This window comes from Triticum aestivum, chromosome 1D (genome assembly GCF_018294505.1).
Source record: "Triticum aestivum cultivar Chinese Spring chromosome 1D, IWGSC CS RefSeq v2.1, whole genome shotgun sequence".
In the NCBI taxonomy this organism is placed as follows: domain Eukaryota; kingdom Viridiplantae; phylum Streptophyta; class Magnoliopsida; order Poales; family Poaceae; genus Triticum; species Triticum aestivum.
In genome coordinates, this window is record NC_057796.1 from 454,937,564 (window position 1) to 454,951,439 (window position 13,876).

A 13,876-nucleotide genomic window follows, 5' to 3' on the forward strand; every position below is an offset into this window, starting at 1 on the left:
TAGGATCTCCCCCAAGCTAGCAATCAAGCCGGAGCGATCCCGGTACCTACCTTTTAGCTCACTCCTTGGTATCCTCGCAAGCAGTGCAGATGTTCTTGAAGCATGCTCTTTTTTCCTCAATCACCGTCGGTTGCTCATCCATGACCCTGCTCAAGAACTCAAACTATGCAGTATTTTGATTAACAATTTCAATCACGAGACTGATCTTATTGAAGAGACCATCCACCCGAGAATCCAGGTCTTTTCTCATCAACCAATAAGCACCAATCCCTTCATACAATTTTGAAGAGACCATCGATCCTACATACAATTTTGAGCATACCATGAGTTTCAAATTGCGACGAATCCGAGATGTGGCCGAGAGGGGTGGGGGATATTTTCTACTTCGTGGGTGGGTGGCCGAGGATATTTAAGAGCCTAGGTGCTCAAGGAGGATAATTTTTACTACTCAAAAGCTTTTTACCTGATTGGTTAGGTACAGTCTAGAGGTGGAAAAAATGAAATTTTACTTCTCTAAAGCTTTTTAGGGATCGGTCGAAGATGCCCTAAACTATCACTCTCTACCTGCCTTCGCCAACTCGGGCGTGTCCTTTTCCGCCCTCTTTCGTTGATGATGGCCACACACCACGACGATGATGATTCCCTTGCTCTTTCAGCTTCCTAGTGGCAACTGCTCAGAGCAGAGGACCGCATGGTGGTACCATATAATCGTCGTCACCATCATGAATCACGGTCATATCGCTAAGCTAGCGCGTATCGCCCTGCAGCTGCTGCCAGTGTCACTCACCACTCGCCGCCGGCCACCGTAGGATCGAGAGAGAGCAGCATGAGCGAGCAGGGGGCAGGGCAGGGTACCAAGGAGCAGTCACCGGCAGAGCTCGAGCTCGAACTCGAAACGGACCACCCTGCCCTGCCCCCGCCCCTTGCTCGAGGTGGCTCTGCCAGTGAGGTTGCAAAACGGTTCCATCCACCATGTTCTTTTAACATTTTGGCACATACACCAGTGCTAGTTTTCAATGGTGCTGACCTGGTGTAGCTGCTGCAGGTGCTGGCCATCCTGCCGTCCTACACGGGCAAAACGGTGCTGGAGCTCGGCGCCGGCGTCGGCCTCTTCACCGGGGAGCTGGCAAAGGAGGCCAGCCACGTCATCGCTCTGGAGTTCATCGACAACATGATCAAGAAGGTGAGATAGCTGGCTTTCTTGTCTGAAGAAGAAACACAGTCCATGCTCGACACTCCTTTGGTAATCTGATCTGATCTGCCACTGGGTGTTGCAGAACGAGGAGATCAATGGGCACATCCACAAGAACATCACCTTCATGTGCGCCGACGTGACGTCGCCGGAGCTCAAGATCGAGGACAACTCCATCGACCTCGTCTTCTCCAACTGGCTGCTCATGCAGCTAAACGACGAGGAGGTAACTAAGAGCTTAAAATGAAACTTCTTCAGTATAGAATTAGAAACAGATGAAACCATTTTTCTGACAGTGAACAGATGCAACTTTTTTGTTACTCCTACTTGTTAACTTTTTACAACGCTTGCAAATTATTTTCGAGAAAACGCATGAGCATGCGTTTCATATATTCATAGAAGAGAACGGCTGCAAATTATGACTGTTACTGCCTTGTGCTGTAGGTTGAGAAGCTGATTGGGAGGATAGTGAAGTGGCTGAAGCCTGGTGGCCATATTTTCATCAGGGAATCCTGCTCCCACCAGTCAGGTGATTCCAAGAGGAAAGTGAACCCGACAAACTACCGTGAGCCAAGGTTTTGCACCAAGGTTAGCACTCCAATTCTTAACTATATATTTTCTCGCTCTGTAATCTGCTTCCATTTGCTACAACTCTCTCCATCTCTAGCTTGATTTGAAAAGTCACCTTTACCATTTTGGCAGATAACAAATAAATTACTGACTTGTTACTTATGGCAGGCAGCATCATGTTAATATCTTCATATTCATGGTTACCACAAAAGATAATGCTCTTTCATTATGCACGGGGTATCTAATTATTTTCCATTTGTAAATAGGTGTTTAAGGAATGCCACTCCTATGACCAAGAGGGGAATTCGTTTGAGCTTTCTCTGGTAACTTTCAAGTGCATTGGGGCTTATGTGAAAAGCAAGAGGAACCAGGTACTTTCCTTTCCTTTTACGCGCCAAAATCATTTGTGCATATCGGTGTTTGTTTAAGCCAACTTACTGATTTAACCTTGTGCTTCTTAGATATGTTGGCTGTGGGAGAAGGTCAAGTGCACAGAAGACAAAGGCTTTCAGAGATTCCTGGACAATGTGCAGTACAAATCCACTGGCATCTTGCGTTATGAGCGCGTGTTTGGGGAGGGTTATGTTAGCACCGGTGGATTCGGTAAGTTTCCTATCTTCGTTGTCAAGCCACTAAATTTCACTCAATTTTTCTTGGAGAAAACACTAAAATTCCAGTAATTTACTACACCCTACACTGTTAATAATCATGTTTCTCTCATAAAACAACAGAGACCACAAAGGAATTTGTGGACAAGCTGGATCTGAAAGCTGGCCAGAAGGTGCTTGATGTTGGGTGCGGCATCGGAGGAGGCGACTTCTACATGGCTGAAACCTATGATGTCCATGTCCTCGGCATCGATCTTTCCATCAACATGGTTTCGTTCGCGATAGAGCGTGCCATCGGGCGCTCGTGCTCGGTTGAGTTTGAGGTTGCTGACTGCACCACCAAGGAATACGCAGAGAACACGTTTGATGTGATCTACAGCCGTGACACCATCCTCCACATTCAAGTATGTTTTACTGCAAAGATTGTAACTCATTTTTGTGTATATAGATGATTGGAAATCATTGCATATATTGTCTCAAATGGTTCTGACAAGTGGTGCACTTGGTTGTACATTACAGGACAAACCTGCTCTGTTCAGAAACTTCTTCAAGTGGCTCAAGCCTGGGGGCAAAGTGCTGATCAGTGACTACTGCAGGAGCCCTGGGACACCATCAGAGGAATTTGCTGCGTACATCAAGCAGAGAGGCTATGACCTCCATGATGTGAAGACCTATGGAAAGGTTAGCTTCTTCTCAAGAAAAGAAAATCATATCAACCAGATTCATTTTGCAGATTTGTTTCAGAGAAGCAAACCATCCTAAGCTCCTAACCTCTGTTTTGCACATGAACCCCAGATGCTTGAGGATGCCGGTTTCCACGATGTCGTCGCCGAAGACCGCACCGACCAGGTGATCATCTCCCCCTTTGGATCCAGTCCCCTGCCATTGTCATGCACTTTCTGAACCCTCCTGGTCCTTTTCGTGTACACCGATTTGAATTATACAAGAAATTTCTTCAGCCACTGACATGATCATCACTGTGGTCGTCATTTCAGTTCCTGAGGGTCCTGGAGAGGGAGCTGGGCGAGACCGAGAAGAACAAGGAGGCCTTCCTGGCGGACTTCACCCAGGAGGACTACGACGACATCGTCAACGGCTGGAGCGCGAAGCTGAAGCGGAGCTCCGCCGGCGAGCAGAAATGGGGGCTGTTCATCGCGACCAAGTGATCTGGCCGCCGAGCAGTGACGCCATGGACGCGATGATCCGGAAGCAGAGCAGCTTCTGTTATTAAGAATAAATAAAGAGGATCGGTGCTCGACCGTGCTGTGGGTGTGATTGTTTGTTGCACTGGCTGGGCACCATGATCCGTAAGATAATGTGTACGTACGTACTGTATTCCTGAACTTGTACTGTGACGAGCGAGACTCGCTTTGCAACGTGCTATTCTGTTGCTACGTGGCCTTCTTCACTGTGGTGGAGTTGTGTGACCTCGCAGCATCTTTTGCCCTTCCTTCATAATGCTTTAATCCCTCCAAAAATTTAGCTTTGAGGAATTAACAACCGCCTAGCCCTTCATTCAAAACTTTTGTGCCAAAAAATAGCTTTTCATTCTTCAAAACATACCAACACTAGCCCAAATTTGCTTTGAGAAGGGTGTTTTAGTATAATTTTTTTTTTTGAAACGAGGCAAAAGACTTGCCATTTTCATTGATTAAGAAGAAGTGAGAATTGCCCGGTTGATTGGCGGAAAACCAGGCTAAAACCGATACAACCCAACCCGTAAAATGGGCGCCACCGGCCAACCTGGCCAACAAGCCAACAGATGGCCACACACGCGAATCACCGACAGCTCCGATTCCACGACGAGCTTCGCAAGGGAAGTATGCAGGACATGCGCCGAGCGTGTCCTCCGTAAATGACCACTGAGAGCTTGTCATCGTCACCACATGGACTCGCTCCACCGCAGCTCCGGCTTCAAAGCAACCAAGCGACCCACGGAAAAGCACCTCGGGCACGCCGGGAAGACCCAACTACCAAAGCCCGAGCCGCGACCCGAGCTCCACTCGACACCATCATCGTTGCCACACAGAAATCAGCGCCCCCAAAACGACCGCCTCAGCAAACCACACGGTGAAGACGCCGCCATCTATCGGCGACGAAGATACCTCCACCCACCAACGGCAAAGATGCCAGTCTCCAGGTAGTAGCCGGCTACGAGACGATGCCTCCTAGGAGGAAGAAGACGTGAAGTCGCCTTCATTGTTTGATCCCGCGGATCTGAGGTTTCCCTTCGGAGCCAAGGCCGCGGGGAGAGGGGAGGAGCACCACGCGACAACAACGCTTCCAAGGAAGAGCACGACGCCCGCGGATGTCGCCGTCGCCAGATCCGGCAAAGGCCGACGAAAGGATTTCTCCCGATGACACCCTACCAAAATAACCCCCCGTACCGGCCGGCTACAAACCGCCACCCGCCAACCACTGTAGAGCACTGAGGAGAGCACCTTCCGACTGCGCCCCGCCCCTGCTGCCGAAGCTGTGCCAAGCTGGTTGCGGGATCCCTCGATCCACCACGCCCAGGCACGCCCCACCCCTTGGCTGAAGCCGCCGCCACCAGATCCGGGCCACCACCCAGCAACTGTAGCCCTCCACCGCAACTGTGTGGAGTCCCCATCATCAGGCCAGATCTGGGACGAGCCTAGGATGAGCCCAAGGACGCCAAGACCAGCAGCCGCCGCCCGGGTCACGGAGATGCCACAATGAAGCATAGGACCACCTCACCATTGCAAGGGACGGCCTCGCCATCGAACAGAGCACGCCATTGTGCAGCAGCCGATCGGGTGCCGCAGCACGCAACCATGCGAAGCCGCCCAACCACCGCACGCGGCACGACCCAGCTGACTCAACACCCGAGGTCAGCCGGCGAGCCAAGGCTGGCCACCGCGCCTAGCAGCTCCACTGCATGCAATCACTGAGAGGGACATACCCTCCCCCCCCCCCGGCGCATGCGAACCAAATCCCACCGGCGGCGGTCGCACATGGGCTTTGCCCGGAGACGTGCGCCGGCAGCGGCGATGGGAGGAGGAGGTGGAGGGGGTGGCGGCGGCTGTGGGTAGAGTTTCCACCCGAGCCGCCCTGGGAGCGATGCGTGGAGTATAGATTATGGTAGGCTAGGATTTGTTAAGATTGAATATATTCTTTCCTATACGATTTCTATCTTTTCTCTAGAGAGGCTTCTTGTCCTCCAACCATATATACTTGCCCTCGAGGCTCAATAATGCATCCAACGCATTACGCCAATCCCTCTCTATTCCCTTCTCAGTAAAAATGGGGAGAAGCCGCTCCTCTCACATTCATGGCGTGGCAATTGTCACGCCGCCCAATTTGCCGTCCTAGGGCTATCAAAGCCAACCCCGCCCCAAAACCCTAGCCTACTAATGACCCACAAGTATAGAGGATCTATCGTAGTCCTTTCGATAAGTAAGAGCGTCGAACCCAACGAGGAGCAGAAGGAAATGACAAGCGGTTTTCAGTAAGGCATTCTCTGCAAGCACTGAAATTATCAATAACAGATAGTTTTATGATAAGGTAATTCGTAACGGGTAACAAGTAACAAAAGTAAACAAGGTGCAGCAAGGTGTCCCAATCCTTTTTGTAGCAAAGGACAAGCCTGGACAAACTCTTATATAAAGGAAAGCGCTCCCTAGGACACATGGGAATTATCGTCAAGCTAGTTTTCATCATGCTCATATGATTCGCGTTCGTTACTTTGATAATTTGATATGTGGGTGGACCGGTGCTTGGGTACTGACCTTCCTTGGACAAGCATCCCACATATGATTAACACGTCTCGCAAGCATCCGCAACTACAAAAGAAGAATTAAGGTAAACCTAACCATAGCATGAAACATATGGATCCAAATCAGCCCCTTACGAAGCAACGCATAAACTAGGGTTTAAGCTTCTGTCACTCTAGCAACCCATCATCTACTTATTACTTCCCGATGCCTTCCCCTAGGCCCAAACAATGATGAAGTGTCATGTAGTCGACGTTCACATAACACCATTAGAGGAAAGACAACATATATCTCATCAAAATATCGAATGAATACCAAATTCACATGACTACTTATAACAAGACTTCTCCCATGTCCTCAGGAACAAACGTAACTACTCACAAATCATATTCATGTTCATAATCAGAGGGGTATTAATATGCATAAAGGATCTGAACATATAATCTTCCACCGAATAAACCAAGTAGCATCAACTACAAGGAGTAATCAACACTACTAGCAACCCACAGGTACCAATATGAGGTTTTGAGACAAAGATCGGATACAAGAGATGAACTAGGGTTTGAGAGGAGATGGTGCTGGTGAAGATGTTGATGGAGATTGCCCCCTCCCGATGAGAGGATTGATGGTGATGACGATGGTGACGATTTCCCCCTCCCGGAGGGATGTTTCCCTGGCAGAACAGCTCCGCCAGAGCCCTAGATTAGTTCCGCCAAGGTTCCGCCTCGAGACGGAGGCGCTTCGTCCCGAAAGCTTCCTTCTTATTTTTTTCAGGGCAAAAGACACCTTATACCAGAAGATGGGCATCGGGGGGCTTCCAGGTGGCCCACGAGGCAGGGGGCGCGCCCAGGGGGTAGGGCGCGCCCTCCACCCTCGTGGACAGTGGGTGGCCCCCTCTGGTGCTTTCTTTGCCCAATATTTTTAATATATTCCAAAACTGACTTTCGTGGAGTTTCATGACTTTTGGAGTTGTGCAGAATAGGTCTCTAATATTTGCTCCTTTTCCAGCCCAGAATTCCAGCTGCCGGCATTCTCCCTCTTCATGTAAACCTTGTAAAATAAGAGAGAAAAGGCATAATATTGTGACATAATGTGAGGTAATAGCCCATAATGCAATAAATATCGATAGAAAAGCATGATGCAAAATGGACGTATCAACTCCCCCAAGCTTAGACCTCGCTTGTCCTCAAGCGGAAGCCGATATCGAAAAATATGTCCACGTGTTTAGAGATAGAGGTGTCGATAAAATAAAATACGGACATGAGGGCATCATGATCATTCTTAGAATAGCAGCATATATATTGTCATATGATTTCTTATGCTGAAGTAACAATCTGTTCACAATGTAAAGTATGAATCGGAAACTTCATTGAAAACTAACAAACTATAACCTCAGTCATTGAAGCAATTGCAATTTATCATAACATCGGAAAGAGTCAATATATAAGAGCTTTTCAGCAAGTCCACATACTCAACCATCATTTAGTCTTTCACAATTGCTAACACTCACGCAATACTTATGGGTATGAAGTTTTAATCGGACACAGAGAAAGATAGGGGCTTATAGTTTTGCCTCCCAACCTTTTACCTCAAGGGTAACGTCAACAATAATGCTTTATGAAAACCCACATCCAATTGGATATATATATATATATATATATATATACACACACAGAGGATCTTTCCAACACATAGTGCTTGCCAAAGGATAAAGTGTAAAAAGGAAAGGTGAAGATCACCATGACTCTTGTATAAGTTATAAGACAAAAATAAAAGATAGGCCCTTCGCAGTGGGAAGCAGAGGTTGTCATGTGCTTTTATGGTTGGATGCACAAAATCTTAATGTAAAAGAACGTCACTTTATATTGCCACTTGTGATAGGGACCTTTATTATGCAGCCCGTCGCTTTTATTTCTTCCATATCACAAGATCGTATAAAGCTTATTTTCTCCACACTAATAGATCATACATATTTAGAGAGCATTTTTTATTGCTTGCAACAATGACAACTTACTTGAAGGATCTTACTCAATCCATAGGTAGATATGGTGGACTCTCATGGCAAAACTGGGTTTAAGGATATTTGGAAGCACAAGTAGTATCTCTACTTGGTGCAAAGAATTTGGCTAGCATGAGGGGGAAAGGCAAGCTCAACATGTTGGATGATACATGACAATATAATTTATTTCGGATATAAGAAAACATGAACCATTACGTTCTCTTCCTTGTCCAACATCAACTTTTTAGCATGTCATATTTTAATGAGTGCTCACAATCATAAAAGATGTCCAAGATAGTATATTTATATGTGAAAACCACTCTTTCTTTATTACTTCCTATTAATTGCAACGATGACCAAAACTATGTTTGTCAACTCTCAACAACTTTTATTCATCATACTCTTTATATGTGAAGTCATTACTCTCCATAAGATCAATATGATCTCTTTATTTCTTTTTATTCTTTCTGTTTCTTTTATTCCCTCAAGATCATAGCAAGATAACCAAGCCCTCAACTGAAAACTAATCTTTATTATATATAGCTCACGGACTCTATTACATAGATAAGGATCAACACAAAAACTCAAAGCTATATCATACTAAACTTTATTCTACTAGATCAAGATATAACCAAAAGGATCGAACTAAGAAAAACGGTAAAGATAGAAGTTTGATGGTGATATGATACCGGGGCACCTCCCTCAAGCTTGGCAGTTGTCAAGGGGAGTGCCCATACCCGATACTCAGTTCTCCTTTCGTGGTGAAGAAGATGGTGGTGGTGACAATTGTGCCTTCAAGTTTTTCATATTGTAGTTGAGGAGAGCAATTTCCTCCTTTAAATCATCGACTTCCAACTCCAGCTTCAAGATCTTGTCACATAAATCCCCTTTGCTTTTCTGTCGAAAACGAGAAGGAATAGATAGATTTTTAGAACGGTTAGCTCTCTTAGGGAGACTTGATTTCTTGAATTTCACGTGCATATCCCCAGGATGAGGTAGAGGCACATCCTTCTCTTCTGAGCTTGAATCATCGATCCTCATCAAGTGAGCACCCTCCTCGTCATCCGTAGTTCGACCATAAGGCGATAGGTCCCCATAGGTCTTTGGGTCAGCAACGAGATGTGAGACATAGTTCTCTCCATCAGAGTCTTGAGATGACATATTTTCAGAACTGCGCAAGAAACAGCAAGAAAAGAGAACAAAGGACTTTTCCATGATACGGTCATCAAAACCTTTGGGAGATTATATAATGAATTTTTACCGACTAAAAGAACTATCGTGCAAGAAAACGGAGTCTGGAGGGCACACGAGGTGTCCACGAGGCAGGGGGCGCCCAGGGGGGTAGGGCGCGCCCTCCACCCTCGTGGATGCCTCGTGTCCTTTCCGGACTACTTCTTATTTTCCTATTTTCTTAAATATTCCAAAACAGAGAAAAAATGCTATTAGAACTGTTTTGGAGTCGGTTTACTTACCGTACCACATACATATTCCTTTTCGGAGTCTGAAACGTTCTGGAAAGTGTCCCTTATGTACTCCTTCGGGGTTACGGTGTCAATAACATTAGTTTAAACATTTATGGGATTACCTGAGATATAATGTTTGATTCTTTGACCGTTCACCACCTTTGGATTTGTGCCTTCGAAGTTGTTGATTTTTATGGCACCGGAACGATAGACCTCCTCGATAACGTAAGGACCTTCCCATTTAGAGAGGAGTTTTCCTGCAAAAAATCTTAAACGAGAGTTGTATAACAAAACATAATCACCTACATTAAACTCACGCTTTTGTATCCTTTTGTCATGCCATCTTTTAACTTTTTCTTTAAACAGTTTGGCATTCTCATAGGCCTGGGTTCTCCATTCATCAAGTGAGCTAATGTCAAATAGTCTCTTCTCACCGGCAAGTTTGAAGTCATAATTGAGCTCTTTAATGGCCCAGTATGCCTTATGTTCTAGTTCGAGAGGTAAGTGACATGCTTTTCCATAAACCATTTTATATGGAGACATACCCATAGGATTTTTATATGCAGTTCTATAGGCCCATAATGCATCATCAAGTTTCTTGGGCCAATTCTTTCTAGATCTATTAACAGTCTTTTGCAAAATTAATTTAATCTCTCTATTACTCAATTCTACTTGACCACTAGACTGTGGATGGTATGGAGATGCAATTCTATGATTAACATCATACTTAGCAAGCATTTTACGAAAAGCACCATGAATAAAATGTGAACCACCATCAGTCATTAAGTATCTAGGGACTCCAAACGTCGGAAAAATAACTTCTTTAAGCATCTTAATAGAGGTGTTATGATCAGCACTACTAGTTGGAATAGCTTCTACCCACTTAGTAACGTAATCAACAGCAACTAAAATATGTGTATACCCATTAGAGGAAGGAAACGGACCCATATAATCAAAGCCCCAAACATCAAATGGTTCAATAACAAGTGAATAGTTCATAGGCATTTCTTGACGTCTACTAATATTACCAATTATTTGACATTCATCGCAAGACAAGACAAACTTACGGGCATCTTTGAAGAGAGTGGGCCAACAAAAACCGGATTGCAATACCTTATGTGCAGTTCTATCTCCAGCGTGGTGTCCTCCATAAGCCTCGGAGTGACACTTGCGTAGGATCTGTTCATGTTCATGCTCAGGTACACAACGTCTAATAACACCATCTACTCCTTCTTTATAAAGGTGTGGGTCATCCCGGAAGTAATGTCTTAAATCATAGAAAAACTTTTTCTTTTGCTGGTATGTGAAACTAGGTGGTATAAATTTAGCAACAATGTAATTAGCATAATCAGCATACCATGGAGCAGTACGAGAAGAATTTATGACAACTAATTGTTCATCAGGAAAGCTATCATCAATTGGTAGTGGGTCATCCAGAACAATTCTCTAACCTAGACAAGTTGTCTGCAACGGGGTTCTCAGCTCCCTTTCTATCAATAATATGCAAATCAAATTCTTGTAGCAAGAGAACCCATCTAATAAGTCTAGGTTTAGCATCTTTCTTTTCCATAAGATATTTAGTAGCAGCATGATCAGTGTGAACAGTTACTTTGGAATCAACAATATACACAAGCAAATACAACTGCTAAAAATTCTTTTTCAGTGGTAGCATAATTTCTCTGGGCACTGTCTAGAATTTTACTAGCATATTGGATAACATTTAATTTTTTATCAACTCTTTGTCCTAGAACAGCACCTACAGCATAATCACTAGCATCACACATAATTTCAAAGGGTAAATTCCAATCAGGTGGCTGAACAATAGGCGCAGAAATCAAGGCTTTCTTAAGTATTTCAAATGCTTCTACACAATCATCATCAAAGACAAAAGGAACATCTTTTTGTAAGAAATTAGTCAGAGGCCTAGAAATTTTTGAGAAGTCTTTAATGAACCTCCTATAAAAACCGGCATGACCAAGGAAACTTCTTATACCTTTAATGTCCTTAGGACACGACATCTTTTCAATAGCATCAACTTTAGCTTTATCAACTTCAATACCTCTTTCAGAATTTTATGCCCCAAGACAACACCTTCATTAACCATAAACCCAATTCAAGACAAGATTAGTTTCTTCACATCTCTGCAAGACTCGATCAAGATTGCTTAAGTAATCATCAAAACAAGTTCCATACACGGAGAAATCATCCATGAAAACCTCAACAATCTTTTCACAAAAGTCAGAGAATATAGCAGGCATACATCTTTGAAGGTAGCAGGTGCATTACATAAACCAAAAGGCATACGTCTATAAGCAAAGGTACCGAAAGGGCAAGTAAAAGTGGTCTTTTCCTGATCCTCTTTTGACACATGTATTTGGGAGAAACCAGAATAACCGTCTAGAAAGCAAAAATGTGTATGTTTGGATAATCTTTCTAGCATTTGATCAATAAAAGGTAAAGAGTAATGATCTTTTCTAGTAGCTTTATTTAATTTGCGAAAATAAATTACCATTCTATAACCTGTAACAATTCTTTGTGAGATCAATTCATCTTTATCATTGGGAACAACAGTAATACCACCCTTCTTAGGGACACAATGGACAGGACTTACCCACTGACTATCAGCAACATGATAAATTATAACTGCCTCCAGAAGCTTTAGTATTTCATTTCTTACCACTTCTTTCATCTTAGGATTTAACCGTCGTTGGTGATCAACAATCGGTTTAGCGTCTTTCTCCAATTTTATTTTGTGCTGGCATAGAGTGGGACTAATACCCTTAAGATCATCAAGAGTATATCCAATAGCAGCACAGTGCTTCTTCAGAGTTTTCAATAATTTCTCTTCTTCCTGCTCTGAAAGGTTAGCACTAATAATAACAGGATATATCTTCTTTTCATCAAGATAAGCATATTTAAGAGTATCAAGTAATGGTTTAAGCTCAAACACGGGATCACCCTTGGGTGGAGGAGGATCCCCTAGAATTTCAACAGGCAAGTTGTGTTTCAAAATAGGTCCCTGTTCAAAGAATACTTTGTCTATTTCCCTTCTTTCATTCATAAACATATCATTTTCATGGCCTAGCAAATATTGTTCTAAAGGATCATTAGGAGGCACGGCAATAGAAGCAAGAACAATAATTTCATCTTTACAAGGCAATTCTTTATCATGGGGTTGTCTACGAAATTTAGCAAAATTAAAATCATGAGACATATCCCCTAAACCAACAGTAACAATATCCTTTTCGTAGTCTATCTTAGCATTAACAGGATTCAAGAAGGGTCTACCAAATATAATGGGACAAAAGTCATCTTGTGGGGAACCAAGAACAAGAAAATCAGTAGGATATTTAATTTTCCCACACAAGACTTCAACATCTCTAACAACCCCAATTGGTGAAATAGTATCTCTATTGGCAAGCTTAATTGTAACATCAATATCTTCTATCTCAGCAGGTGCAATATCATGCATAATTTCTTTGTATAAGGAATGAGGTATTGCACTCGCACTAGCACCCATATCACATAAGCCATGATAACAATGATCTCCTATTTTGATAGAAACAACAGGCATGCCGACAACGGGTCTATGTTTATTTTTAGTATCGGGTCTAGCAATTCTAGCAGCTTCATCACAGAAGTAAATAACATGCCCATCAATATTATCGACCAAGAGATCCTTAACCATAGCAATACTAGGTTCAACTTTAATTTGCTCAGAGGGTGTAGATGTTCTAGCATTACTCTTACGAACCACAGTTGAAGCTTTAGCATGATCCTTTATTCTAACAGGGAAAGGTGGTTTCTCAATATAAGCGGTAGGAACAATAGGATCAACATTATAAGTGATAATATTTTCTTCAACTTTAATAGGTTCAACTACTTTTACTTCAATGGGAGGATGATATTTAAACCACTTCTCCTTAGGGAGATCAACATGAGTAGCAAATGATTCACAGAAAGAAGCTACTATCTCAGAGTCAAGTCCATATTTAGTGCTAAATTCACGAAAAACATCGGTATCCATAAAAGATTTAACACAATCAAACTTAGGTGTTATACCTGACTCCTTAACTTCGTCGAGTTCCCAATCTTCAGAGTTGCGTTTAATTCTTTCCAATAAATCCCATCTGAATTCAATAGTCTTTATCATAAAAGAGCCAGTACAAGAAGTATCGAGCATGGAGCGATTATTGAGAGAAAGTCGAGCATAAATTTTTTGAATAATAATTTATCTTGAGAGCTCATGATTGGGCATGAATATAACATTGACTTAAGCCTCCCCCAAGCTTGAGTGATACTTTCTCCTT

The 13,876-nt window shown here is 43.5% G+C and overlaps 1 protein-coding gene across 1 annotated transcript; it reads left to right on the forward strand.

Moving 5' to 3' along the window:
• The first annotated feature begins 734 nt into the window (after positions 1 to 734).
• Positions 735 to 3,828, forward strand: LOC123174906 (phosphomethylethanolamine N-methyltransferase). Its single transcript, XM_044590110.1, has 10 exons — positions 735 to 949; positions 1,037 to 1,183; positions 1,278 to 1,418; positions 1,637 to 1,780; positions 2,029 to 2,133; positions 2,224 to 2,365; positions 2,494 to 2,774; positions 2,890 to 3,051; positions 3,166 to 3,219; positions 3,366 to 3,828. The coding sequence occupies exons 1-10, from the start codon at positions 827 to 829 to the stop codon at positions 3,534 to 3,536; spliced, it is 1,470 nt and encodes a 489-aa protein (XP_044446045.1). The 5' UTR covers positions 735 to 826; the 3' UTR covers positions 3,537 to 3,828.
• Positions 3,829 to 13,876: the final 10,048 nt, after the last annotated feature.